This window comes from Siniperca chuatsi, linkage group LG21 (assembly GCF_020085105.1).
Source record: "Siniperca chuatsi isolate FFG_IHB_CAS linkage group LG21, ASM2008510v1, whole genome shotgun sequence".
In the NCBI taxonomy this organism is placed as follows: domain Eukaryota; kingdom Metazoa; phylum Chordata; class Actinopteri; order Centrarchiformes; family Sinipercidae; genus Siniperca; species Siniperca chuatsi.
The window spans coordinates 1586144-1611716 of record NC_058062.1 but is presented as its reverse complement, the minus strand read 5'-3'; the positions used below and the strand labels follow the sequence as shown (position 1 = coordinate 1611716).

Genomic DNA, 25573 nt, shown 5'->3' with positions numbered 1-25573 from the left:
TAGAAAAATGATTCAAACCAAACGGGTCACGAGACTTGAATCTTTGGGCTAAATCGGCTTTTTGATAGCTTTGTTTGTTTTAAAGACCGTGAGCTCTGAGGCTGAACTTCTCAGCACGATGATTTATTATTTATTTATTTATGAGTTATTAACATTCTTCACAGTCTTCACAAATGATCACTAAACCTGATGATTTTTACTTTGTTGGTCTGGAAGCTGATTTAGCAACATGAATCAAAGCTTTTCACCCAACTATGTAATATAATTTCTATTTCACTGATGATGTAATTTGGAATAATTATCTTGTTACACACCAGTAAGTCCATGAGATGGAAAACTGGACTGTGTGTAACAGTGGGACTAACCAGCTGAGTCTCCACTGGGACTGTTGGTGCAGAAATACTGTATTTACAAGTTTTGAACGTCCACTCAGACACAAAATAAAACACAAACACATTCTGACCAGTCGCCATCATAACAGTGAGCTGAGCAGCTGATCCCAGAGCTGTGCAGGAGACCTGATCTATTTGTTCAAATGCAGGTAAAGGTGGTCAGAGGCAGCAGATGTCAAACACAACCCAACACATTCCCACTTCCTGTGTAGACAGGAAGTTAAAAGACAAACAGCACTTCCTGGTCAACAGAGTTTTGCTTCTCCTGGTTATCATTTAAACAGTTTGCAATCAGCAGCAATCATATACTGTGTTCTTTCTTCTGAGCCTTGTCGGTGTTAGTGTCTGTCTTTCCTGCATAAAATTCAAACATGGGGTGAAATGATGACCTCACATACATATCAGATGTGGAGGAGAAGACCAGGAGGCAAATACATTGCATGGTTGTAAAAATGGCCACCGGGGCCCCTCAGAGACAGCTGATACAGTGATAAATCAGTGGAGAAGACAGTGTGTGTGTGTGTGTGTTTATATCGACCCAGTGGAAACTATAAATATTTACATTATGCAAATGCATGCATTGACTAGTGAAGGGGGAAATGGAGTGAATGAGAAGTAGATGTTTTATGAGTCTGTGGTGGCCGGTGTTGTCCTGTATGCTGTTGCATGCTGGGACAGCATGCTGGGGCAGCAGGCTGAGGGTAGCGGACGCCAACAGGCTCAACAAACTGATCCGTAAGGCCGGTGACATTGTGGGGGTGGAGCTGGACTCTCTGGCGGTGGTGTCAGAGAGGAGGATGCTGGGTAAACTACACGCCATCTTGGACAGCGTCTCCCACCCGCTCCATGACGTGCCGGTCAAACAAAGGAGCACCTTCAGCGGAAGACTCATCCCCCCACAATGCACCACAGAGCGCCACAGGAAGTCATTCCTGCCTGTGGCCATCAGACTCTTTAACTCCTCCCTCTAAGTGTCAGTCTGTATGACCCAAAGTCACTAAACTGGACATTGATCATTAACATCTCTGCAATACTTGAAATAACTGTGCAAAATTCTCTGTTTAATATTCCGGTGCAATATACTCTTTTCAGTTTAATTTATTGATATTTATTCATACTTCTATTACTGCTGTGCAATATCCTCCGTCTCATAATACTTCTGTTCCTGTGTGCACTGACGTGACAGTGAGCTGCTGGAACAAAAGAGTTTCTCCTCGGGGATCAATAAAGTATTTCTGATTCTGATTCTGAGTGATTTCCATCATCGTAGAGCTTTTACATAAGTGCGAATCAATGGGCTGTGATCCATCAATCACAGATAAACACCATGTAACTAACAAAGTTCACGCTTAAACATATAGCTCTCGGATCCCTTGTGGATCTAATTTTGCCGGGTTTTTGTTTCACTTGAAGCTGACTGCAATAGTTTGGGTTGGGGTCTAGTTATGCTGGCTTTACCTGAGGTAATGCTGCCGAAAACGAACGAAATAAACTAAATGTGAAAAAAACATTTGGCTTCACAAAAAACCATAACTGAAACTTGTGTGTTTACAAAACTAACTAAAATTATAGAGAGAATGTCCCTAGTTTTCGTCTTTGTCAGTTTATTTCAAACACAAGCCTCGTATTTCAGGTGGATTTGAAATCTACTTTTTTAGCTGTGCCAGTCTCACACCAGCTGTCGGCACCTCACGGTCCGTGACGTGTTGCCAATCCGTCCACGCCACGGCTGGCATCATGGCGGCGGCGACAGTCGGGAGAAAGCGCCAGAGTCCCATTCGGGATTACTTTGAATACGACTGTCGCAGATAAAAAAGTGCCTTGTAGCAGTGGAAGCTGATAAAATATGTGAAACATTTCTCGAGGGGAGAAATCCCACGAATCTGAAAGTCCTTTTGAAAAGCTCGCACAAGACGGCTAACCTAGCTTGACTTAGCAAGGTAAGGGAGAGCACCCGGGCCCCCTCCCCCGACAGAGAAGCTAACGTCAGATCCAGGCCAGGCAGTACGAACGTACTGTACTGCATTATGATGTTTTGTTTTTAGTACACAATACTATTTCTGACCTTTTTGAATCCCTCCTCTGATAAATACCCCATATTACAAATAAAAACGAAACTAAAACGCTTTAAAAACGAATAAAACTAAACTGAATTTGAAAACAAAAAGTTAAAATAAAAATAAAAACTATAATAACCTTGGTGGGGAGGAGGTCGGGTGGTTGGATGGGTCAAACACAGGTCACGCTGTTCGTGTCCCGTGTGAAACCAATAGTCAACGATGACTTCTTTAACTTACATATGTGTCATAGTTTAAGGTTCTGTCACTTCCTGTTTTATTTTGTAGTGTGTTACTTCCCTGGTGTGTCTTGTGGTTTTACTTCCTGTCTTTGTTTTCCCTCCAGTTTTGATTGTTGGCCCTTCCTTGATTGTTTGCACCTGTGTCTCGTTGTCTCACCTCCCCTGGGGTATTTAGTCTGGGTCTCTTCTTTGTTCAGTGTTGGGTCATTGTTGTAACGGCATGGTGTGGTCCCGTCTTGAGTTTTGGTCCCGTCTTGAGTTTTGGTCCCGTCTTGAGTTTTGGTCCCGTCTTGAGTTTTGGTCCCGTCTTGAGTTTTGGTCCCGTCTTGAGTTTTGGTCCCGTTGTGTGAGTGTTCCTAACCTTTGTGTGTGTGTCGCTGTTGGGTGCACTTTTTTGTGGTACCTGGTTCCTGACCCCAGTTCCCCGGCATTCATACCGTGAGTTCTGCTTTGGATTCTTTGTCTCCCTTGGACCTTGGCTGGATCCTGGATTTTGTAACTTGCCTGCTCCCTATTGAACTGTTTTACGACCTTGGACTCACTTCCCTGCTTCCACTACTGCCAGCCGGTAACAGATCTGCCTTTTGCCTGTTTGTTGAACTGTCTGCCACCGGTCTGTCTGCCTGTACCTGCCTGCAAACCACTACACCCAATAAACACTGTAGCCATCCGGCTACTTCATCCTCATTCTTGATATTCTGCATTTGGGTCCACGTACTACTACACATCATACGACCGTATGTAAGTTAAGTTACATAACTAACATACTCATTTTAACCCACACCATCACAACACTAACCACGTGTTTTATTTGAAAGTCTGACCAGACATTGCATATTTATTATTGCTAACTTGAACGCGGAGCCCTGCACGAGCTAGAGCGGTACAGTTTGAAGCGTAGGGCCACTGACCAAGCTGCCATATTTGAGTTGGCATTAAGTTGTTTTTGTTTTTTTTACATAAACAAGTGACATAGTTTTTAAATATCTAAACATAAGGCGTTAATCACACGCCATACTGTTGAGAGAGGTTCTGTTCCCAGGCTGGATCTTTAGTTATTTTGTGTTGCTCCAAATGTTAATGTGATTTTTGAATGAGATTTTCTTAAATCTTCTGGATTTAGTGAATCCACTAACGTCTGTGATCTGTAGACACTACTCAGGGCTGAAAAAAGTATTTCCACCTTCTCTGCATGTTTTTCAAATAAAAAAATTATATAGTTTAATTGAATCTATATTTAAATGTACAGTTAATCTCCTAAAAAGACACTAGAATTGAACTTCACTCAGAGATAAGGCAGTAAAGCTCAACACTGTCTATCGTAACAGTTCAAATGAAGGGAATTAAAAATAATTTCAGGGTTAGTGCATTACAGAGGTTTACATGACATTTCTATGTTTTATACTAACAATATTATGGAAAGTTCACTAGCCAATTTCATCTCAGTTTGTTGTTTGATTTAAATGGAGGATGCAATGTAAGATACACTATCTTCGCGCCACCCTCTCATCCTAAAGAGACGCAGTTTTGGTTTACAGATGTCATCAACCCACTGATCTTTACTCAGCAAACACGGCTTCTCTTATCACACAAGAGTTGATGTTTTCAATATTAAAAAAAACAACCAAAAAAAAAACCTCCCCAAACCTGCAAAACAAAGTGCTCACTTCTTTTTGACCATGCCCTGCTTCCTCAGAGAAGCAGAGACGGCGAGAGGCTTTTCTCAGGCTTGGTTTGGTTTGGTCGGACCTCGCTGTCAGCTGGTGGAAAACAGACACAAAAAAGAGGAAAATTGTTCCATCTGGGCTTCACAAGACAAAAACCAGCGCAGCAGTGGTGGGGTTTTTTTTATCTTCCACTGAACTGGCCTGCAGGGTTTTGTATCATGTTACACTCGAGACCACTGATGGAGAGGAGAGGTGTGGATGAAAAAAATCATCTCAGAGTTCCCTCGGCCATTTGGCATGCATGGATGGGTAGAGAGAGAGTGGGTGGATGAGAGGCGGAGGAGGATTGGGGGGTTGTTTTAACGAGGGGTTCCTACACCCCAGGGACACCTATCTGTCTGATCACAGGAGAGAAGAAGAAGAAGAGGAGGAACAAAAGGCTGACGAGGAGGAGGGATGAAGAAGGAAAAAATGAGGGGGGAAAGGAGGGATAGAGGGCCAGATCATCTACACCCTTTCCTGGAAGGGAGGAGTAAAAAAAAAAACTGCAGCTTTGCATGGACATCTATGTGTGAATATGTGTGTTGGATGCACACATGTATCATTAGGCATCATTAACCACAAATTATACAGCGAGAAACAGAAAGACAGATGCTGCTGTTGGCACATTATTTTGCTCCAGTCCCCGCTATCTGCAGCCCCGGGAAAGAAAAGGAGAGGGAGGAAGAGCGTGAGGGAGAGTTAATCTAATACATGTGCAGTGTGATTAAAGGAAGAGCTTCATCGCTGTTGACATGTCAGATGAATGTGAAGCTCAGCGAAAGGATATTAAACACACAGAAATCGCACCGAAAAAAACAGGCAGAGGAAAGGAAGAGAAAGGGTTAAAAGTCCAAATCTATAAAGGGGAGCTCTCTCTCTCTCTCTCTCGCTCTCGCTCTCTCTCTCTCTCCCTCCCTCCCCTACCTCCCTCCATCACTAGGCTGCTCGCTGCCTCTCTCTCCACCTGTTAGTGCGGACCCCTCATGCACTGACATCCACCTGTTTGTGTAGGAATCTCCTCCACTCACACAATCAGAGGTAAGAGAAATTAAATTAAATTGACTTGAATTGTCACCTCAACTGTTCCTGTTGATACTGGGGTGCTTTTGGCTTTGACTGGTTGTTTTCCTTTTTTTTTTAATTATTATTATTCACTTCACAGAGGCTTTTGCATTTTTTTATTTTTTATCTCTGCCTCCTTTATCTCTCCTCTCGTCGATCAGTTTCTCTTTTCTGATTTGACTGCTTTATGTCAAATATCAGGAGTGGAAAGTCTTGAATATAACTGTTTTTTTTTTTTATTCCATTTTATACTTCTCATTTAATAGCCAGATTTCAGATTAAAATTGGCATCAAAAACATTTGAAAAAAAACAAACAAAAACCTACTGAGGCTGTTTTTAAATCACTTTTTTTTTTTATGATTTCTAGTGTTCGTTCTTATTGAGTTTAATGCAATTTCTGTAAGTCGCTTTGAACGAAAGTGTCTGCCAAATAAATGTAATGTAACATGATGCATTATCGATTAAACAACCCAACAGTATATAAAGTAGTCCACTAATAATATTAGACTATTAGACCAAACAGTCTACAACTTTATAAGGTGTTCACAGCTCGTTTTGCTGCCGTCAAGTGGCCAAACCCCCCCTGTAAAAATGAAACAGTTTGCAGGTTTGAGTACAAACTTTAAGGACTTATTCCTCAGAATGACTTCTCTAATCTAATAAATAAAAAATGAATTATATCAGTATATGTCTGATTTTAACGAACAGAAACTGGCACACAGCCCTAATGCTCTGTGGACCCCCAGTTGAGCTTCAGTGGATTAAACACTATATTAATAAAATACTGTTTACATGTTGCATTACAAGGTGCAATGCATCATTATAATAATCCAATAATATAATATTTAATATTAAAACACTCTGTAAAGAGCCGTTCTGCATAATGACTACTTTTTACTTTTCATTTTGTCAGCTTTTGATGTCTGCCTTGTTTTAAGCTTCGTGACAGGACTTTTATTTGAGGTTTTTTAGCATAAAATTGAAGGATTATTGTCTAAACCCACAAAATAGCATTTAATCCTCCAGTTTATCTGAAAACAAATATGACCAAATAGGGAGGTACATGGTTTTCAGTGGACAGTAATGTTTTGATACATTTTGCAGATAATAACTTACATAACATACATAACATACTTTTACTAAAATAAACATTTGAAATCAGCAATTCTTCTCATAATTTTATCTGTAGTACATTGTTTGACTTGTATACTGCTCATGGATGTTCACTTCCAGTTCATCTGTACTTTCTTCTGCTCCCTGTGTCATTTCAATTTCATCTTGATTAATCAGGGATGCTCACAGTGGTTGAAGAAATATTCAAATTCTTTACTTAAAGGCAGAATAAGTAGAATTTGTCAGTTGCTGTTTGTAAACACACGATTCGAAGCTGGCCCCTCCTCCCCGGCTCAGAGAGAGGGGGCTACAGAGTGAATGGAGAGGCAGAGCGACGTTGGCGAGAACAAAGCAGTGAATCGGAGAAATAAAACGTTATTTTCTGATTGTTTCACAGTGGTTACGTTCTGAAGCACAAATAAAATCGCCCACAGCTCCGCACAGCCCTGCAGGAAGGAGTGTGAATGCAGGCGAAGCAACGCGTCATCCTCTGCTCTGCCTGTGTGTGTGTGCAGAAAGACACACAAACCAAATAAAGAGCAGCTCTTTCATAGTCGTAGCCAGACCTGTCTGCACACTTCGTTTTAGCGCTGTGTCAGCGCTGGACATGCATCTGGGACACAGACCGAGAGCAGAGCGTGACGGAAGACGGCGACATAACCTGCTACGTTTCACTAGAGTCCCGACCTCACAGCCTGCGCGCTGCTATTGGCTGGGGGCTGCACACCGCGTTGTTATTGGCTGGGGGCTGCACAGTGCGCTGTTATTGGCTGGGGGCTGCACAGTGCGCTGTTATTGGCTGGGGGCTGCACAGTGCGCTGTTATTGGCTGGGGGCTGCACAGTGCGCTGTTATTGGCTGGGGGCTACACACCGCTGCCCAAAGGTTGACGCCCAGAAACGTCCCGAACACAGCAAACTAATAAGAAACTAAGAAAATTAAGCCAGAGGGCCGCAGCTCTGCAGATACAGACGCCGCCACACACTTCTAGCGGGTCGTAAGTGATGATTTATTTCTGTCTATATATTGTTTATTTTTACAGAATGGCATATGGTAATGATACTCTATTACAGGTAAAATCCCCGTCTTACAATTTTAGGCAAATTAAAGTACATCGGTGTTATCTGCGAAATGTACTTTAAGGAGTAACTGAACACCCTCTGATACTCTTGTTTTTGCTAACTTCTCACCTTGCTGTAGTGATGTAGACGTGTACTCCGGGGTGTGTCCGAACACTGTGACATCACCGCTGGGTGTGGTCAGAGGTGAGGTCTGATCCAGGTGTTAAATTAAGACTCGGTCACAAAAGCATTTAAAAGAGCAACATTTCACAGAAAACTCAAATAATTTCAATGAAATCTCTGCGATCCGTAGATTTGTTCACAGGATCGAAGTCAATTTGTGCAAATGTTTTGCGTCAAGTTCAACTTCGGTGAAATTTGACTTTGGCCCAGGAATCTGCAGCATTGAGTAAAGGCAAGCCGTCCTGACAGAGCTGACCTGGGAGTGGATGGAGAGCCGGAGAGTCCAAAATGGAGGACGCTATCGTAGCTTATTAGCTGTGTGTCACCATCCAGTTTTATTGAAGCTCCTCTCAACAGAGACCTGCTTTACACATAGTTGGGAGACAGGAGGACATCATACTGATACAGCTTTTAAACTGTGTTAACCTATTCTCCTGTTAGCGTCCAAGCAAACAAGCTAGCTAGCTAACGCTGAAAGCTTTGTTCCCTCTACAGTATGTTTATTGATTTGAAATGATGAACAATCCTGCGAACAACATGTCAGGTGGAGTAAACGGTCCAGTACAGAGAAACTAGAAAGAAGCTAAGAGATATATTGACTGACTAATGTTAGCATGTTTCTGGCTGGCTAGTGTGTTAGCCATTAGCTTGCCACCTAAAGTAGTTCACTAACATGCCAACAAGGAGTCAGCTGGCTAGCTGTTGGGTAGTTTATTCTATAACAGTTCATCATATTTGATGAGCTGATCATATGTTTTGTCAGCCTGGTCTCACCACATGGCGTGGGAATAACACAGCAATGTCTTACGTCATTTTGCGTGTCATTTCGTGCCATTTAGTCTCAACTGACTTCTACTGTGCAGAGACGACGCATCTGAACGTCATGTAGAAAGCAATGTCAGGTGATGGCGTATATAGAGCGACAAGTCCGCCTAAGGAGGTGGTTGGGGTGGGTGGACGGATGGTTGGGTCAAACAAACACAGGAGATCAGAGTTCGTGTCCCGTGTGAAACCAAAAGTCAATGTTGACTTATTCAAAGTTTTAACTTAACTTATGTGACTGCGTACATGATGTATGTCACATGACTAACATAACGTACTTACTAACCCAAACCATGTAGTTTTGTTGCCTGAACCTAACCAAACTGCGACCGTTTCACAATGGTAATGTGTTTATTATTGTTACCATGACAGAGGTCACCTGACTATGACGATGAAGGTCACCTGACTTTGTCCTTTCCTGCACGTCCAAAACTCATGAAATGCGGCATCTGTCACGGCTTTAAATGACACGCGAAAAGCTTAAAATGCGTCGACATGACACGCAAAATGTCCTTTAAAAGTGGCGTGCTATTTATACGCCATCCCATGAGATCACGTTTTCACAATTTCAAAATGCAAAGTAACTGGTAGCCGACCAACATTTTAATTTTTACTGTTCAGTAATATTTTCTGCAATTTTTCTGTCCCTATGCTCTGACAGATCCTTTTCCACACTTCTGGTGGCAAAAGCTCTGAGACTGTAGGACGTCAACTCGTCCTCAGGTTGTTAAGTTAAAGAAACAATAGGGACCGACATATGTATAACTGTCAAATACATGTAGTGCCGTTAAAAGTACATAATTTCCCTCTGATGTAGTAGTGGTATAAATAAGGCTAGCATGGAAATACTCAAGTAAAGTAAAAGTATCTTAAGTACAGTACTTGGGTAAATATAATTGGTTACATTCCACCACCAGATCTTAATATATTTATTAAAGAAGTTGCATTCAAACAATAACTGTTAAATTGGAACGAAGGGAAGCGATGTAAACTTGAATTAAAGTCACCCGATTTCTTTTTGGTTGGAGTTTGAGGTTGTTTATTGATTCTTGAACGCCATTACTGTGCAGAGGAGTCCTTTGTTCCCCATCCTTCATCAGAAACTGACACCTTTTCTCTGCTAATGCAACAGCCGGGAACATCTGTCTGTGTCAGCGCTGAGGCAGTATTGATTTACATGAATAATAATGTGGGGTTTCGGTGACTGGAGGTTTTCAAGTCCCAGAGAGAGAGAAGATTTTGGCAGGAGAAGTGAATTAAATTATGTATTTTTTTCCTCTCCTTTCTGCGACACATGTGGTGGATTATCCACAGGAAACACTGAGGAAATAATGATGTCTACTAATAATCTAACAGTCTCTCCAAGGTGTGCCCCTCTCGCTCCAGACCCTGCCAGAGTAATGCTGGCTGTCATGATAAATAAAAAGAATGAGTAATAATAATCTTTATTTATATAGTGCTAAATAAGAGGTTTTTTTTTTAAATGACTATAAAGAAAACTTAGAGTAGAAAATACACACCTCCAGTAAGACTGCACGCTCCTTTAAATCTGATATTTTAATACCAGAAGTTGTTGATTGTTTTAAAAATGTGGATCGAGGTCTGCATTAAAACACACATTCAGACGCAGTGGTGGAATGTAACGAAGTACATTAACTCATGTACTGTATTGTATTTGGACTCTGGATTTGGAGTTATTTGCATTATCACGAATGTCAGTGGGATTCTGAATGAGGTTTTCGTAACTCTTGACAAGAACCCAGACGTTCTGCTTTCACTTCGGCTCTCTTTAACTCTTCCAAGGCATTGCGCAGTTGCAACCACATTAGAGCTGCAACAATTGCTTGATCGACAGAAAATTAATCTGCAACTATTTTGAGTCAGTTTTCACACAAATGCGTTGCTTTTTCCTCACAGTTTAGTGAACTGAATATCTTTTGGATCAGACTAAACAAAGCATCTGATGACCTCACGTCTTATAGAGCAAATGACTGATCGATTGAGAAAATAGTTGACGGATGAACTGATGATAAAATAATTGTCATTTGCAGCCCTGAACCACATTTAGTTGACATGTAAACTCTGAATGATCCTGCAAGGTTTCACAAATCGGTGATGCTTTAGCAGCAGCTGAATGCTGAAAGGATCCTTCAGAGTCCTGGCGTGATCAGCTTATGGCGCGGCCGTAGCTTTTAACCACCTCTCCTCACCCTTTCCTCACCTGTCAATCAGTCAGCAGGTCAATATTCAAAGTGACGCTGACCACTGAGTCACCTCTCCACAGCGACAGAGTGAGCGAAGGGGAGAGCGTTAACGCAGAGAGCTACACGGAGACGGGGACATATCTGAAAGAGGGGGAGACAGACACCAGGGTGAGAATAAAGACAGCAGGAGTGACTGGCAGGTGAGATAGGACAGTAAAGAGGGGAGAGGGGGAGGGAGGGAGGTGAGGATGCCGAGAGAGAAGCATTTCATGTGTCTTCATTAGCATACTCTACTGTGCGTTTCCCTCAGCTTAACTCTCCACTGCTGCGTCTCACCAGTAATCCCACTGCGACTGAATATCAGTCACCGGCCGCGCACCAGATTTCACTTTCATGTGGGAGAATGTTTCCGCTGATAAATGCTGCTTCCCCCTGAATTAAACATGACTACAGCGGAGCACCAGCCAGCTGAAACACCCACCAAATAAACCCAATGTGTTTTACATGCACAGTAATATTACACGTGAAACTGTTTGCTATGTTCCACATTTCGCACGTCAAATACACGTGAATCTTTTAAATGTGAAGTGGTTTTCCGCATGTCATAAACTGAATCACGAGCTCATAATTGGCTCGACTTTCGCCACAAAAACATACTTCACCTGGCCGATGAAATATGTACAGACGTAGATTCGTGTTACTTTCTACTGTTGACCTCAAAGTAATGGGAAATAAAATGTCTGTCACTGCGATAGCTCTCCGGAGTCGTAACATCCCGTCTCACGGTATCATAAGTAGCTCTGCGGTGTTTTGCTGTCTGATAAACTCATGGGTCTGTTACTCAAACTGGATTCTGTTTTGCCATCAGTACCTGCAGCCACATGCCTGAATGGCTTAAACATAAGGAAAGGCAACGCACATCCGTAGTGATAGTTAACACACGGGAACACGAGTCTGACAGTTTATTTAGTTAATTTCATCTTGGAGTACAGTAGGATGCATGAGTCAGCTCTTCTCTCCTGCTCACACCAGCATATGAAAAGCCTCTGAGGGGAGAATCCAGCTCAACGCAGCACATTTCTGCTCAACAGGGAAGATCACTGATGCAGACATAAACAAAAAGCTCTTATTCAAGCAGAGTGTGAAACCAACAAATCCTCCAAACGGCATGACAAAATACTGAGGGCTGTTTGACTGATGAGAGTTTTTCCGGTGAACGGGACAAAGAAGTCACACAGAAAAGGCAGTGAGACGAGCATTCAGCTCAAGATCCATGAAATACAATATAAACCTGAAAATGGAGTCCGGTCGAGTCATTCTGCTTTTCAGTTAGCAGTTTGATCAGCCCCCTCACTCTGTTCACACTTGTTAGTTTGGATAGAAGTCTCTGCTTCAGCCTCGTTCTGGACGCCCTGCGGAGCTTTTTAAACAGAGGCTTCCACACTGTGTATATCCACCCACTGCCTCCACCTCCACCTCCACCCACTGTTTTAATGTCTTCAGTTCCTTGAACATTTGATTTGTCCTCTCCCTTCTCGACCACTGTCTCCTGCCAGTTAACATGCAGAAGGCTGAGGTGGGAAATCAGGCAACGCATCTGATAATTGGAACCAGCTGTTTAACATTTTGGGCTAACGAGGAGTCCACTCAGTTCTTATCTCTTCTAACGTGATCATTTAAGGCAGCAGACATTTTTTTTCAAATGCTGCGGCGGCCTTTAAACACTCTGATCACAGAGTCAAATACTGGATTGTGTTCCTCAGTAAACCCACTGCGAGTAAGACTCTGGTTACCGTCACCGCACGCAGAGTAAGTGGATTATTGTCAGACACGACGAGAGGACCCTCGGACTGAATCTCACAGATGAACCACTTCGCTTTAACTGGAGAAGACAGTCAGGTGCTCCTCGCTCAGGAGAAACGATACGTTCGGCCTGTGCGGCGATGCATCTGCAGAAGCTCGACACTCAACGAGCTTGTAAACTGTTCCAAACTGTGACGCCGCTCGTCCCTCCGACGCTGAGCTGCTTGCATTTCTCGTCTTTGCTCATGTGGCGGGAGGACGTTTGTAGATTGTTGTGGATTGCTTGTCGACTGTATTGACTTCAGAGCTCTCTGAGCATTTAGCAGGCACACAGGGACCTGAGTGCTACTGAGCCTGTAAACACAGTTGTACACTGTAACATCTTGAATAATGGATAATTGGATAACAATAAACGCCCCCAGTGCTGGTAGTCAGCGCTAACCAGCCCTAACCCGCAGCTAATGTCGGACTCGGAGATACACGGAAAGGTCTTTGCAAACCTACACAGAGAAAGGTGTTCTCGGTAACCAAACGGATTTTTGGATAGTAGGCGATGATGGGGGGGCCTACTGCGTACATCTCAGCTGAGTACTGCCACAAGTGATCCTCTAGCAGAACACAGGAAACTAAATCCCTCCACGACACTGCGGGCCTCGGCTTCCTGGTGGACTTGAACAGCACAGAACGTTTTACATTTTACCCACAATCCGTTCGGGTATGAAAGAAACGCGTGAACGTGTCTGAACGACAGCCGTGTACGTTTCCTTACGTGAAGCCTGGAGACGCATGGGTTTCTGCTGGAAAGGCTCTGAGGTCATGGTGGTCAAGTTAATGTTCCTGTTACTCAGCATCTCTCTCTCGGCGTCCGTGAAAGGTTTATAAAAGCAGTAGTACAAAACAAAAAGCATCACAGATCACTTTATGAAACGATTCTTCCCCTGAAATTTAATAAACATGTTTGTCTACATCTAGAAGAATCCCATCTGTGGTTATCTTGGTACCTCTGCCTACGAGACGACCCAGCGTCTCGTCTGTCCATTCGACCCTGCAGCAGCTCTCCTGGACGCCGCTCTTGTCTGGCACTTCTCGTCTGAAGATGGGGGGTCCTTGACGTCAGATTTGACCAGTAAATGTAGTTTGGAAAGGTCACCAGCAGAGCCTGAAGCTTCAGCTGTGACTCACTCATACTGTAGAGGTGTACCTGTGGTGCGGTGAGCCGGTCCGACCCCAGATGCCGGCCTGTAAGACATTTGTTGAGCTGCCAGCAATCACTTCCGAGTGTAAGAGCTTATTATAACCAGCAGTGACTTTTTCACATTAGTATTAGATTTAGGATTTGTACAGCCGGCTCCATGTGAGGAGCTCTGTAGTGTGCTAACATGAAAAGAAGTACATCACTTGTTCCTACCAACAGTCGGGCTCGGGCCGTTAGCTTGGCTGCACTAGCTGTAGCCGGTGCTTTTGTTGATGCTAGTGCCTCCGTTAGCTTGATTAGGCTGCTCCGTGTGAGCGTCTGTGCTGGTTGGGTAGGATTCGCATCTTTGATTTTAAATGGCTTGTTTTGGTTTGAAAAGAAGAAACCTTTATTTGGATGGAGTCAACCTGTCGCTCGTCCATTTTCCCCTCCGTATAAGTTGCTAAAAGAATGTCCTACAATCCAGTGAGTTTTTTATTTTCAACATTCTTCCTGTAATATCTCTAATGATTTGCTCAGAGACTGAAATGTCCAAATTAAAGGAGATCCAGGACCATGATACGTAGCATGGCAGCCCTTTGTCAGGGCTAGGAAACACAGTGGTCTCGTTAAAAGAAACCAACATTGACGGTTAGTAGGAAGCCAGAAGAAGAAGCATTCAGATCGAAAACAGCCAAAGGGGCTGCGGCAGTGGGTATTGTAGAGACATGAAATACAGTCCAGGAAGGCAGTTCGAGTGACAGATTAATGACTTTAAAGGCTTATCAGATGCCAGAACACTGCACAGCAGTTTATGATACTCTGAGACAGACTTTTACTACTCTGGAACGCTATCATTTTGTCTCAACGACAGCGTTCCCCTTACAAAGTCATCTACCAGGAATGTGCTCTCGCATGTACATGAAGACTGCAGCGTCTCGCTGGAAGATGTCTCGCTGGAAGATGTCTCGCTGGAAGTCTCCTCGCTGGAAGTCTCCTCGCTGGATGACGTCTTGCTGGATGACGTCTTGCTGGATGACGTCTCTTTGCTGGATGACGTCTCTTTGCTGGATGACGTCTCTTTGCTGGATGATGTCTCTTTGCTGGATGTCTCCTCGCTGGATGACGTCTCTTTGCTGGATGACGTCTCTTTGCTGGATGACGTCTCTTTGCTGGATGTCTCCTCGCTGGATGACGTCTCGCTGGATGACGTCTCTTTGCTGGATGTCGTCTCGCTGGATGTCTCCTCGCTGGATGTCTCCTCGCTGGATGACGTCTCGCTGGATGTCTCGCTGGAAGACGTCAAGTTACGGCAAAAGTTGAGCAAGGTCCAGCTTTTTTGCCGGATGTCTTTTTTTGCCGCAGCCTTCTACGTTGGCACCTCCACTGCATTGCTGGCCTTCAGATGAATGAGGGGGAAGACAAAAACAAACCCTGTCCCTCAGTCATCTAGTGACACCACTGTGGCACAGCGGGGTCCTCGAGGGGCTCCAACAAAAAAGTTGAACCTGGCTCAGTTTTTGGCGTGACGCGACCTCAACTGTCAAAGTGCTGCATGGGCCTATCAAATATGTGCAAACTCACATTAGACTACTTTGTAACATGTAACAGTCGTACAGTTTATTTAATACTGGAAAATAAAGTATAAAATATTGCTCTAACTGGGGGCCGTCACGCTGCATCCTGAGCTGCGTGGTGGATGTCTGACCTGTCTTGTCTTCAGGTTCAGTGGTGTTTAAATGTTCTGGCTGGAGGCCACCGAGCCTGTTTGACTTCATCCTGCTGTTCCTGAAACGAGCAGTGCGTGTAGGAATATGGAAACCTCATTAGGGAGCTGTCTTTGCACCCTTGGGTGGTTCTGGTTCTGTATGTGGCTCCTATATCTTTTCTGTTATATCTCCACATCTTTACACAGTGTTTGTTAAACTGCCTTGTTTATTTTCTGTCCATTCGCTTCCTTTTCCTTCAGCATCGGGCTGCGACACACCTTTTCTCTCAGCCTTCTCAAACTCAAATACGATCCCAGCACACCCAGCCTCTATCTTGTTCACACACACTCACTTTCTTTTCATGTGTCACTCACACACACACACACACACACACACACACTCCTCATTAGACACCTGCTGTCAGTTACCTGCAGCGGGCCGCAGAGGCTGCTGTTGGGGATCAAATGTGTCAGACCCGGTTTTGGAAAAAAGGAAATAAGCCTGTTTTTGTGTTTCCATTAACATCACAAAGAGCCACAAGCAGGAAGTCAGGAAGTATTTAGTGACGCAGTAACACGTCTGCACGAGAGTTATTGACAGTAAGAGAAATATAGAATAACAGCAGCCTTTAATAGAAGATACAGGTCTTCATGGGTGCACTCGGTTCCTGTTATCCAAGACTCGACACCGGACCATGAGTCGGGTGCAGGGTCCAAATGATCCTGAGTCTAATCGAGCCTGGTAGGGTCTTGTTGTGTTGCTGCAGGTCTCAGGTCTGTGTGTCAGTATGTCTGATACCTGGGTGGATCCAAGCGATCAGCTCTGACCACGTGGTGCGTCGTCATCATCATCATCATCATCATCACCACCACTAGAGTCTGTGAAGTACAGGAAAGATGATCCGTGTTGCTGCTTGTTAATCGGTGGAGCGTCCTGCCTCTGACAGTGTTGCTGTTCTCTCCCTGTTTGTTCAGGTCGATCGCATTTTGGATCAGGTCTAATTATCCTCGGGTACCTTTTGACTCGCGGATAATCAGACTGATAAATGGAAACCTAATAAACTAAATTAAAACTCATCTAAACAAAGCTGAAACAAAACAAAACTGAAAGCAACTAAAACTAGACTAAATTTGGAATAAACTAAACTGAGCTCTCTTTTGTTTGTCTTTATCTGCTGATGAAGCTCATGTGATATGGTCGAAAGCTCCTGCCACTAAATGGACCTCGTGTTGATATTGTTTTGTTAAGTAAACACCGTCTTTCTTTGTTGTTTCAGACTCTATGACGGTGCGGAGAGGAAAGAAGCTCAGCATCTCCATCCAGGAACACATGGCCATTGACGTTTGCCCCGGCCCCATCAGACCCATCCGACAGATCTCCGCCTACTTCCCCCGCCTGTCCCCCACCTCCCCTGGCCCCGTCTCCCCGAACCCCGCCTCCTCCCCGCTGGCCCTCAGCCCCGGCTCAGTGGCCTCCGGGATGGGCGGGGCTCACCTGCTGTCTCCTCTGCTGGCCCACGGCCGGCCGGGCGGGGGCGGGTCTTTGTCTCTGACCAGCAGCGTGGACACGTCGGTGGAGATCAACAGCTCCGACAGTGACGACTGCAGTGAGCCTCGCTGTTGGCATGTGTCTGTGTGTGTGTCGCTGTGCATCTCTACACATCTGCAGAAAGATGAGACTGTGGCTGCAGCAGAGGAAGCTCCTCCACACGGCTTTCTGCATGACGCAGCATGATATTTCACACCAGAGCTCAGCTGTAGTTGACTAATAGCAAAGAAACACAAACGCATTACAGGCAGCAGCGATGGTATGAAACGGTATACACTTCCTGTCTCCTAAGTGGGCGTGGCCACCTCTCCCCAGTTAAATAATAATAAATATAATGGCATTATTTCAATAGTTTTACTTCAGTTTTAACTTTTAATCCCTCTAAATGTCTGTCTGTCCGGTGGGAAAGCGCCGGCAGTGAAACCAGACCGACGGCGAGAGAACAGATGCTGCCGGAGAGACGGGTCTCGATCACAGTTAATTTTCTCCCGACTTGTTTGTCTGAAAAACGCCATTTTAGTGTCAGAACGTCTGGAAGACGTGTGGCTCGTGGAGAATGGGTCCGATATTTACTTTGGCGAAAGAATCGCTCATAATCTGCGCTCGCGTTCACTTCTCCCATCGGAGTGAATAGACTCAGGAGCTGCCGCTGGTCTCCTGAAGGGGCGGGGCCGTGGTGAAACCCACGTGACCCAGAAACAGGAAATGGCTCTCAAGTGAGCCGTCTCCTTTCAAAGCGTCTCTGCTAACAGGAAGCTGTCTTGACAGTGTTGAATGCTGAAGTTCCTCTAAGATCAGACTCAAAGGGATTTTTTTTTCTAACTTTATTTTTGAAAATTATTATAAAGATTGCTGCACCGAATTTGCAGGCTGTGTTTATTCTCTACAAACAGGCAATGTACCAATGCCTCAGATATTAGCTGTAGCTTTTAGCTAGCTAGAAATGTATGGTGACAGGTCCAATGGCAGAACTTTCATCCCCAGGCCTGAGGTGCGTCACTGCCTTTAGGGTGAGGCGGTGACAGTACTGCAATTTTGCATGAAAAATAATGCTACAAGGCTACGTCATAGCTGAAAATTGAAATACGTGTAGGGGGTTTGGTGTGGCGATACCAAGTGGAGAAAGACAGGGTCAAGGAGTCTCCATCCTCTGGAGACCATGAATATCCACAGTGGATTTCATGGACTTATGGCAGTAGTTGTTGAGAATTCTGGACAAAGGGAACTTTGACGTGATGGTGGCACTAAGACAAAACGTAATGAGGTCACCAAAATCATTAAGGTTCATCCTCAGGGGACCATCTGTATAAATGAAAGGTCAGTCCGTCCAGTCAGTGTGAGGACATCTTGCTTTGGACTGACTGTCCAACCGACACTGATGTCCAACCGACCAAGCAACCGTTGAGGACATTAAAGTCATGTCCTCAGTAATATTTCGGAAAGTAAGGAGGCTTATATTGACAAAAAGAAGCGTTTACATTTTACAATTACACACATTTTACACATGTTGGGGCTTTAAGGCTGCGTGTTTCCATGAATGTCTGTCGGTCCACCACTGTAGTTCAGACTGAAGCATCAGCAGCTGCTGGACTGTGATGAGACGTGCTTCGTCGTTCATGCTCCCCTCAGGATGAACTGTAATAACTCTGCTGATCCTCTGACTTTCCATCTAGCGCCACCATCAGGTCGACATGTTAATGTGTCCGACACTTTGGTTTCTGACCAAACACCTGCAGAGCTGATGGCGTTCGCATCAGCCTCAGCTGCACTCTGTGTTTACTGCTAATTAGCTAATGTTAGCATGCTAACACGCTAAAGTAAGATGATGGTCTTCTGCTCAGGACTTATGACCTCAGTATTTTGAAAAGCCTGGCTTTGGCCCTGCACTGGCCCTGCCTGAGTCTGAGGGGATGTAAAGATGCTGCAGTGACTCCACTGTGATCAATAAACGAGTCCAATTTATCTGACCAGCAACAACACAAACGACCACTCCTTCACCAGTTTACCCCAGAGTTCAGTTCAGAGAAACAACTAATAAATAATTCATGTCTTTATGGCACAGCAATAATAATAATACAACACGCACAAACCTCTTGAAACACATGTGTTTTAGTGAGAATGCTTCCACATCCACGAGTGGATTACAGCCATTTAAAGTACTTGATGAAGCAGCAGACTGCAGATAAAACCCAATCTATGCTTTGGAGACGCCTCAAATATGTTTGAATTGCATTTGGGTTACAGCATCACCCTGCAGAAGAAGAATGAGCAGCTTTCTGAGAGATGAAGGAGAGCAGGGAAGAGATAGCTCCTTCATGCTCTCTATCATCGCTTCACTCGGATAAATGACTGGCTGAATGCTGGTCTCAGAGCTTCTGAGCCTCTCACATGTTTTCAAGCTCCTCTGATTCAGATCCACTCTAAAGCAAAGACTAATTAGGTTTTTTTTTACCACCTTTATTTCCTCATTAACATAAATTTCTGATCAGATATTTGTTTAGCAGTTTTTTTTATTGGTTTTCTAATAATGAAAGCCTGAAGGAGGAGCGGAGCGTCATACGAGAACATTTTTTTATCAGACTTTCTCCTTTGTGTACAAATGATCCCTATGAAGATTTCATCCACAGGCTCAGATTTCATCACAGCAGATCATTATTACTGTGCAGTGACGTCTTTAGGGTGCATTTTATTTTGTGCAGTATGTTTTTACAACAGCCGGTCGGCTCTGCTCCGGGCTGCCGTTAGTCAGTGTATGTGGGTGGAATTAGCACCATAATCATTCGAATTTGAAAAACCTGCATAAAATGTGAAAGTGGACAGTTTTTTTAAATTTCTGTTTTGTGTTCAGGACTGCAGTGGAGTCAGCAGAGTGTATCCAGCTCTCTGAGATACAACCAGGTTGCTTATCTGTTCACTCTGCATGTTAGATCAGAATCATTTTACTGAAATTCATTCTCAATATTACGCTGTCAGCGATGGCCAAGTACAATCACACTTAAAGGCGGGGTCAGCGATTCTAATCCAATACACGTCAAATTCAACGAATGTCTCCTCTCGGCCCGCTAGCTGTGCGTTCAGTGTGAGTGCTGAAAACCCTCCGGTGTGTGCGCTCAGCCCGGCTCTGTGAACGGGAAACACAAAGAGGCTCGGACCGAGCCGCACAGCACTGATCCCGTCACGATCTGTGTGTCAGGTGACGTTAAACGACCTGCCCGCGGACACTCAGCTGACTGTCTAGTTTAAGATCTGCTGCTGTTGTGATGTTAGCTGTAGCAGCAGGAGAGTTGTGAGCGTCGCTGTCTGGAGCTGCTGTGCTGGCTCGTCGTTAGCTTCACAGCAGCAACTGTAGCGACAGTTTGCTAACCCACAACCAAGCTAAGCTAACCTACAACCTAGCTAACGTTAGTGACATTACTTGTCGTGTCGTTGTTCGCTCTGTATCGTGGTATTTGTGATGGTGTTGGATTTCTCCAGAATCGCACGCCCCACCTTTAAGCCCCACTCAGACTGGATTTATGTCTCTAGTGAAGGGGGGCTGATTTAAACGTTACCTGCGCTGGTCATCGATTGATCATTTAATCCGTATGTGGGTCATGTTTCACCCCCACCCCAGTAACAGTCACAGCCACAATGACTTCCTGTTTCCCTGTGAAATGGCTGCTCCTCCTGTCATTTAAATCCCGTCCGGAGCGACTTCCTTGCATTTTGAAGTGTATCTTTGAGTTTTTTCCTCGGACAGAGCTGCTTGTCATTCTACTTTATTATTAATCAGAATCAGAAATACTTTATTGATCCCCGAAGGGAAACTCTTTGTTACAGCAGCTCGCCTTTACGTCAGTGCACACAGGAGAAAGTACTAGCAAACAATATGATACAATACACTATAATACAGGTCAGAAAATAAATGAAGTACCAGGTGGGTATAAGTATAAGATAAACTAAGTGTGAAGTACCAAGTGAGGGGAATTCAACAGTGACAATGACAAGACGCACAGTTAGCCAATTCTAGCGCGCTGGTTGCTATGGAAACCTCTGGAAACCTGGAAAGTCTTCAGCTAACTAAATGAAAAGTTTTCAGATCGTCTTTAACAGTTAACGTGAAACGGTGAAATAACAGTTAACAGTCTGCAGCAGATGTGAGCCAGATGTGATTCCCCTCGCGTTTCATTGCAGTTGGTTGATCACTGATGGTTGGTTGTCTACTGATTAATACGAGCCGAGCCTCTGGGGAAAAGGCTGTTACTGGCTGTATTTATCAGGTTTAAGAAGATAAATGACAGCAATTAAAATTCTAATTCATAAAAACTACCTAAAAAATAAGAGTAGCCGTGGTAAAAGTTACTGAGACCCAGACCTCAGGGACCTCACTGGTACCGACGGCGGCGGGTCCATTCTGTTTTGGCTTTGTCCTGAACGATGAGTTGAATTACAAAGGAGCACAGTATTCAGGAGTATTTCACTCACTGTGTAACTGTAAGGACAAACCATGAATCGCAACATCCCCGGTTCGAGTCCGGAAGCCCCATCTGTCTGTCTCTCTCTGCCCTTATTTCCTGTCATCTGTCCACTATCGACTCTAATAAAGGCCCCAAAAGATAAAAACAAGAGTAACAGCCATGCTGGTGGCTTTGCGAGGCTGTGCTTTGCACTATATACTAGCATAAACATGCTAACAATGGTAATGCTAACATGCTGATGTTTAGCAAGTGTAATGTTTACGTTGTTCACCATGTTAGTTTAGCGTGTTAGCATGCTAACATTTGCTAATTGGCAGTAAACATAAAGTCCAGCTGATGGTAATGTCATTATTTTTGCAGGCATTTGGTTAGAAACCAAAGTGTTGGACACATTAAAATGTGGCTAACAAAAAACCGATTATTGTTCAGTGATAACAAAGCAGCTGCACGGCCCTTCACTGCCCAGATAGAACAAGGTCAGCAAGAATGAATACTTGATTAAAGGAACAGTTTTAAAGGAATCATTTTTAGAAATACACATATTCACTTTGTTGCTGGGAGTTAGATTTGGGCGTTGATGCCAAACAAACCGACAACCTTTCGGTTTTCAGTTGGGGCAGTTTTCCTGAAGAGTTGACCGAGTTGCCAGCTTTGAGTCTGCACAAGAGAGTGAGAAAAGAGTGCTCTTGGTCATTGTGATTGCTCCTAAATTTTCACTGAAAATCGTTTTAGGAACTTGTACCTGTGAGGTGATCACCAAGGTTGGAGGCGAAGGTAACGTTAGAGTTGACAGGAAGTAAACGGACATACGTCACACTGCGTTGTGCGAGAACAGGAAGTTTAGAACGGGGAACCTGTGTGGGTTAATAAGTGTCAAACTACTGGTGAATTATTAAGACCTCACTTTAGAATGGGGGACATATAGAAAGATTTAATTTAGACTTATTTGGACACTATTGACACGTGTAGATTTGTGTTTTGTTACATAAGAATAAACCATATTTATTAAGTGTTATTAAGGGAGAATGACTACTACTACCAGCTTATAAGGCCTATACTGACAGCTTCCTTCCTTACTATCAATAAGCAGTAATTAGGAGGTTATTGAGGGAAACCGCTTTAGTTAATGGCCTAGTAGCTGTAGAATATGCTCATGCAGAACAAGGCATTAATAAGTGCTTTATAATGGCTAATAAAGAGCCAATATGCTACTAATATGCATGCTAATAAGCAAGTAGTTCATGGTGAATATGTGTACCTTAATATAAAGTGTTACCTAAAGTTTATATCATCTGGTCTTATGGAGGTGGTGGTGGAGAGCGTTGTCTTTGTCCGTTTGTCCAAAACCTTCCACAGGTGTGAAACTGGGCTGAGGTCAGGCGACTGAGGCCGCAGCATTTTATTCACATCGTTTCCATCCTCACCAAACCGCTCAGCTGCACCTGATGTGTTTCTCCTCTTTCATTCAGCGTTTTCCTTTCATTTGTCCCCCGTCTGTGTGTGTGTGTGTGTGTGTGTGTGTGTGTGTGTGTGTATATATATATATGAACTGAGGGTTAAGCAACTTCACAGCAGATGTGTTTCAGATGTGTTTAACCTGCACAGCTGTCGACAGTTTGCTCTTCACATACTCCATTAAAAGTCCTGCATTTAAAATCATACTTAAGTAAAAGCACAAAAGTATCATCAGCAAAATGTACTTAAAGTATCAGAAAAGTACTGGTTCTACAGTAAAATGACATTATTAGAGTGTTAATACTGCTGCATCAGTGTTAGAGCAGCGTTTTACTGCTGTAGCTGCTCGAGGTGGAGTAGAAGTATGAAGTATAAATAAAATGGAAGTACCTCAGAATTGTAATTAAGGCCGGTTCTCGAGTAAATGCCCTGTACTTAGTTTCTTTCCCCCACTGCAGAACTGCAACCCCAAACATCTTTGTCGGTTTCAAGTCTTTCTCCCGCCTACGTACAGATCAGATTCACTGTACACACGGATGCAGGAGGGAAGCTGCTGCTGTGCTGCTTTTGATGCAGAGCCAGTGTTTTAGAAATAAAATGCATATGATCTGAAGTGACTCTCAGACAGCAGACCCACTACATTTCATTCAGTTATGGAGACGAAATAACAGGAACAGCTTTCCAGAAATCTTCACTGGGAACATCCATGGATGGATTATTCAGACGATAAGCACAGACATGTGAAAGGCCCCCCGCCCCTCCAACACACGAGCAAGAGCCCCAACAGCTACCAGCGACACGTCTCCCCGTGGGCGCTTCTGTCTCTTTGTGGTTGTTTCACGTCTCTTTGTAATCATCTCGTTGTCATCGTTGCAGTTGTGTTGCATCTCTTCGTGGCTCCGTGCTTCACGTTGGCGGTTTGAAGTTTTCTCGATTGACTTTCCGACAGGAAATGGTAACAGTCACTTCAAACAGGCCTGATGGAGCGCAACAGAAGTTAGCCAGGAAGTGAGCACGACTCCCAGCAGCTTACAATAGCTTATAGTTTAGCATAGAAATCCAGTGTGTTGTGTAAGCAGTGGTTTGTTGGTATTTATGAGAGCTGATGCCTAAAATACATTTTTGTTCTAATCCCTGTGAATCATATGCCGTATGCATCATGTTACACAACTGCAGCAGAAGAACAGAGTGTGTGTGTGTGTTACTTGTATGAACATGTTTGTACACAGTATGTATGCATGGCTGTAACGAGCCCTGGCGAATGCGTTTGCTCTCCTTTTTAAGAGGATTTTCCGTGTTGACATGTGATGTGTTGTGTTCAGATTCATGTGACAGGTGCTGCTCCACTAAATTGGATTTCCATCTTCTGAACGCATGGCGTCCCTGAGATATTTCTCTGTTCTCTTGCATGCTTTCAATTTATTCTGACAGATTTTCAACAATATAATTTTTCTGTCTACTGATGCGATGTTTGTGAATCGTGTTTTTTTTATTAGTTCTGATGATTTTCTCCCTCCTCTGCTTCTGTGTTGTTTCCTCAGCTGCTCTGGGAACGCTGGAGTTTGAGCTGCGATACGAGCAGAGCTCCAGCGAGCTGCACTGCACTGTGCTCCGGGCCAAGGTAAGGACGCCCTGCAAGCGCCGGCCGTTAACGTGCTGCTGTAACGGCCTCCGCTCTCCTGCTTTCAGGCTTTCGGGGATTTGCTCCCATTCAGCCTCAGTATGTTTTAAATGAAGGGCTCTCTGGAGCGGCTGAAATCCGCTTTTCAAAGGTGGAATCAGAGTCAGCTGTGTCCGCCAACTTTGTCTAAAATACTGGAACTAAGAGAGTCTGGACCAAACCAGGAAGAACAAAGCAACAGTATATGAGGACAGGTGTGTACATGGGATTAATGTAAACTAAAATAATGTTCGTCAGTTAAGCCACTATGTGCAGGATTTGAGATGACCTTGTTACCACGGTGATATCAACAATGACAGGACACTGAGATGAATGCGCTAAAAGCAACTCAGGCTGCACCCATTTTCACTGGAACTGTCTCATTTTGTTACAAGCTAATACTAAAACTACTAAAACCAAACGTAAAGGTTCCCTGTGGAGCTTCTGATCTCCAGCAGGGCAATTCAGAGTGCTCTACATAAAACAACAAGCAACACGACAAGACCTTGAAACACAATTCAAAATACTTAAATAGAAAATAAAAACTAGATAAACAGGAGAGTCAAAGTTACAGTGCGGTGGAAGAAATGAATCCGCGTTTGATTTAATAAAAGGCAGCGGCAGACGTCATCGGAAGAAGACTGCAAGCTAGTAAACATGAATGTCAACAGGTCAGGGTCTGAAATACTTAAGGAAAAACACTGAAGGATCCACTGAAGGAGTCTGACTAACCGGGGCCGCTTTAACACGTCAGGTTCCTGTCAAAAGCTTAAAAATGGCTAAAATGACCCGAGTTTCCGTTTATCTGACAACGAGCTCTGATGGCCATGTGAGCTGTGACTGTTGTCCCTCAGAAGCAAAAGGTGTATGTAGCACCACGACATACGAAGAGGCTTACACTGTCCTCTGACTGGACAGTTAT

General features: G+C 44.0%; 1 protein-coding gene across 4 annotated transcripts in view; it reads left to right on the top strand.

Moving 5' to 3' along the window:
• Positions 1-5083: 5083 nt before the first annotated feature.
• The window catches only part of doc2a (double C2-like domains, alpha), a 55429-nt gene continuing 34939 nt past the window's right edge, over positions 5084-25573 (top strand). The window contains exons 1-3 of one of the 4 annotated variants that reach the window (XM_044181539.1): positions 5084-5438; positions 16808-17137; positions 24533-24612. In XM_044181539.1, the coding sequence (XP_044037474.1) occupies positions 16813-17137; positions 24533-24612 (405 nt within the window). In that variant the 5' untranslated portion in view covers positions 5084-5438; positions 16808-16812. Of the gene's footprint in view, positions 5439-7532; positions 7573-11024; positions 11046-13772; positions 13929-16807; positions 17138-24532; positions 24613-25573 lie in introns of those variants that run through there. The other 3 variants (XM_044181541.1, XM_044181540.1, XM_044181538.1) reach the window with 3 other exon arrangements.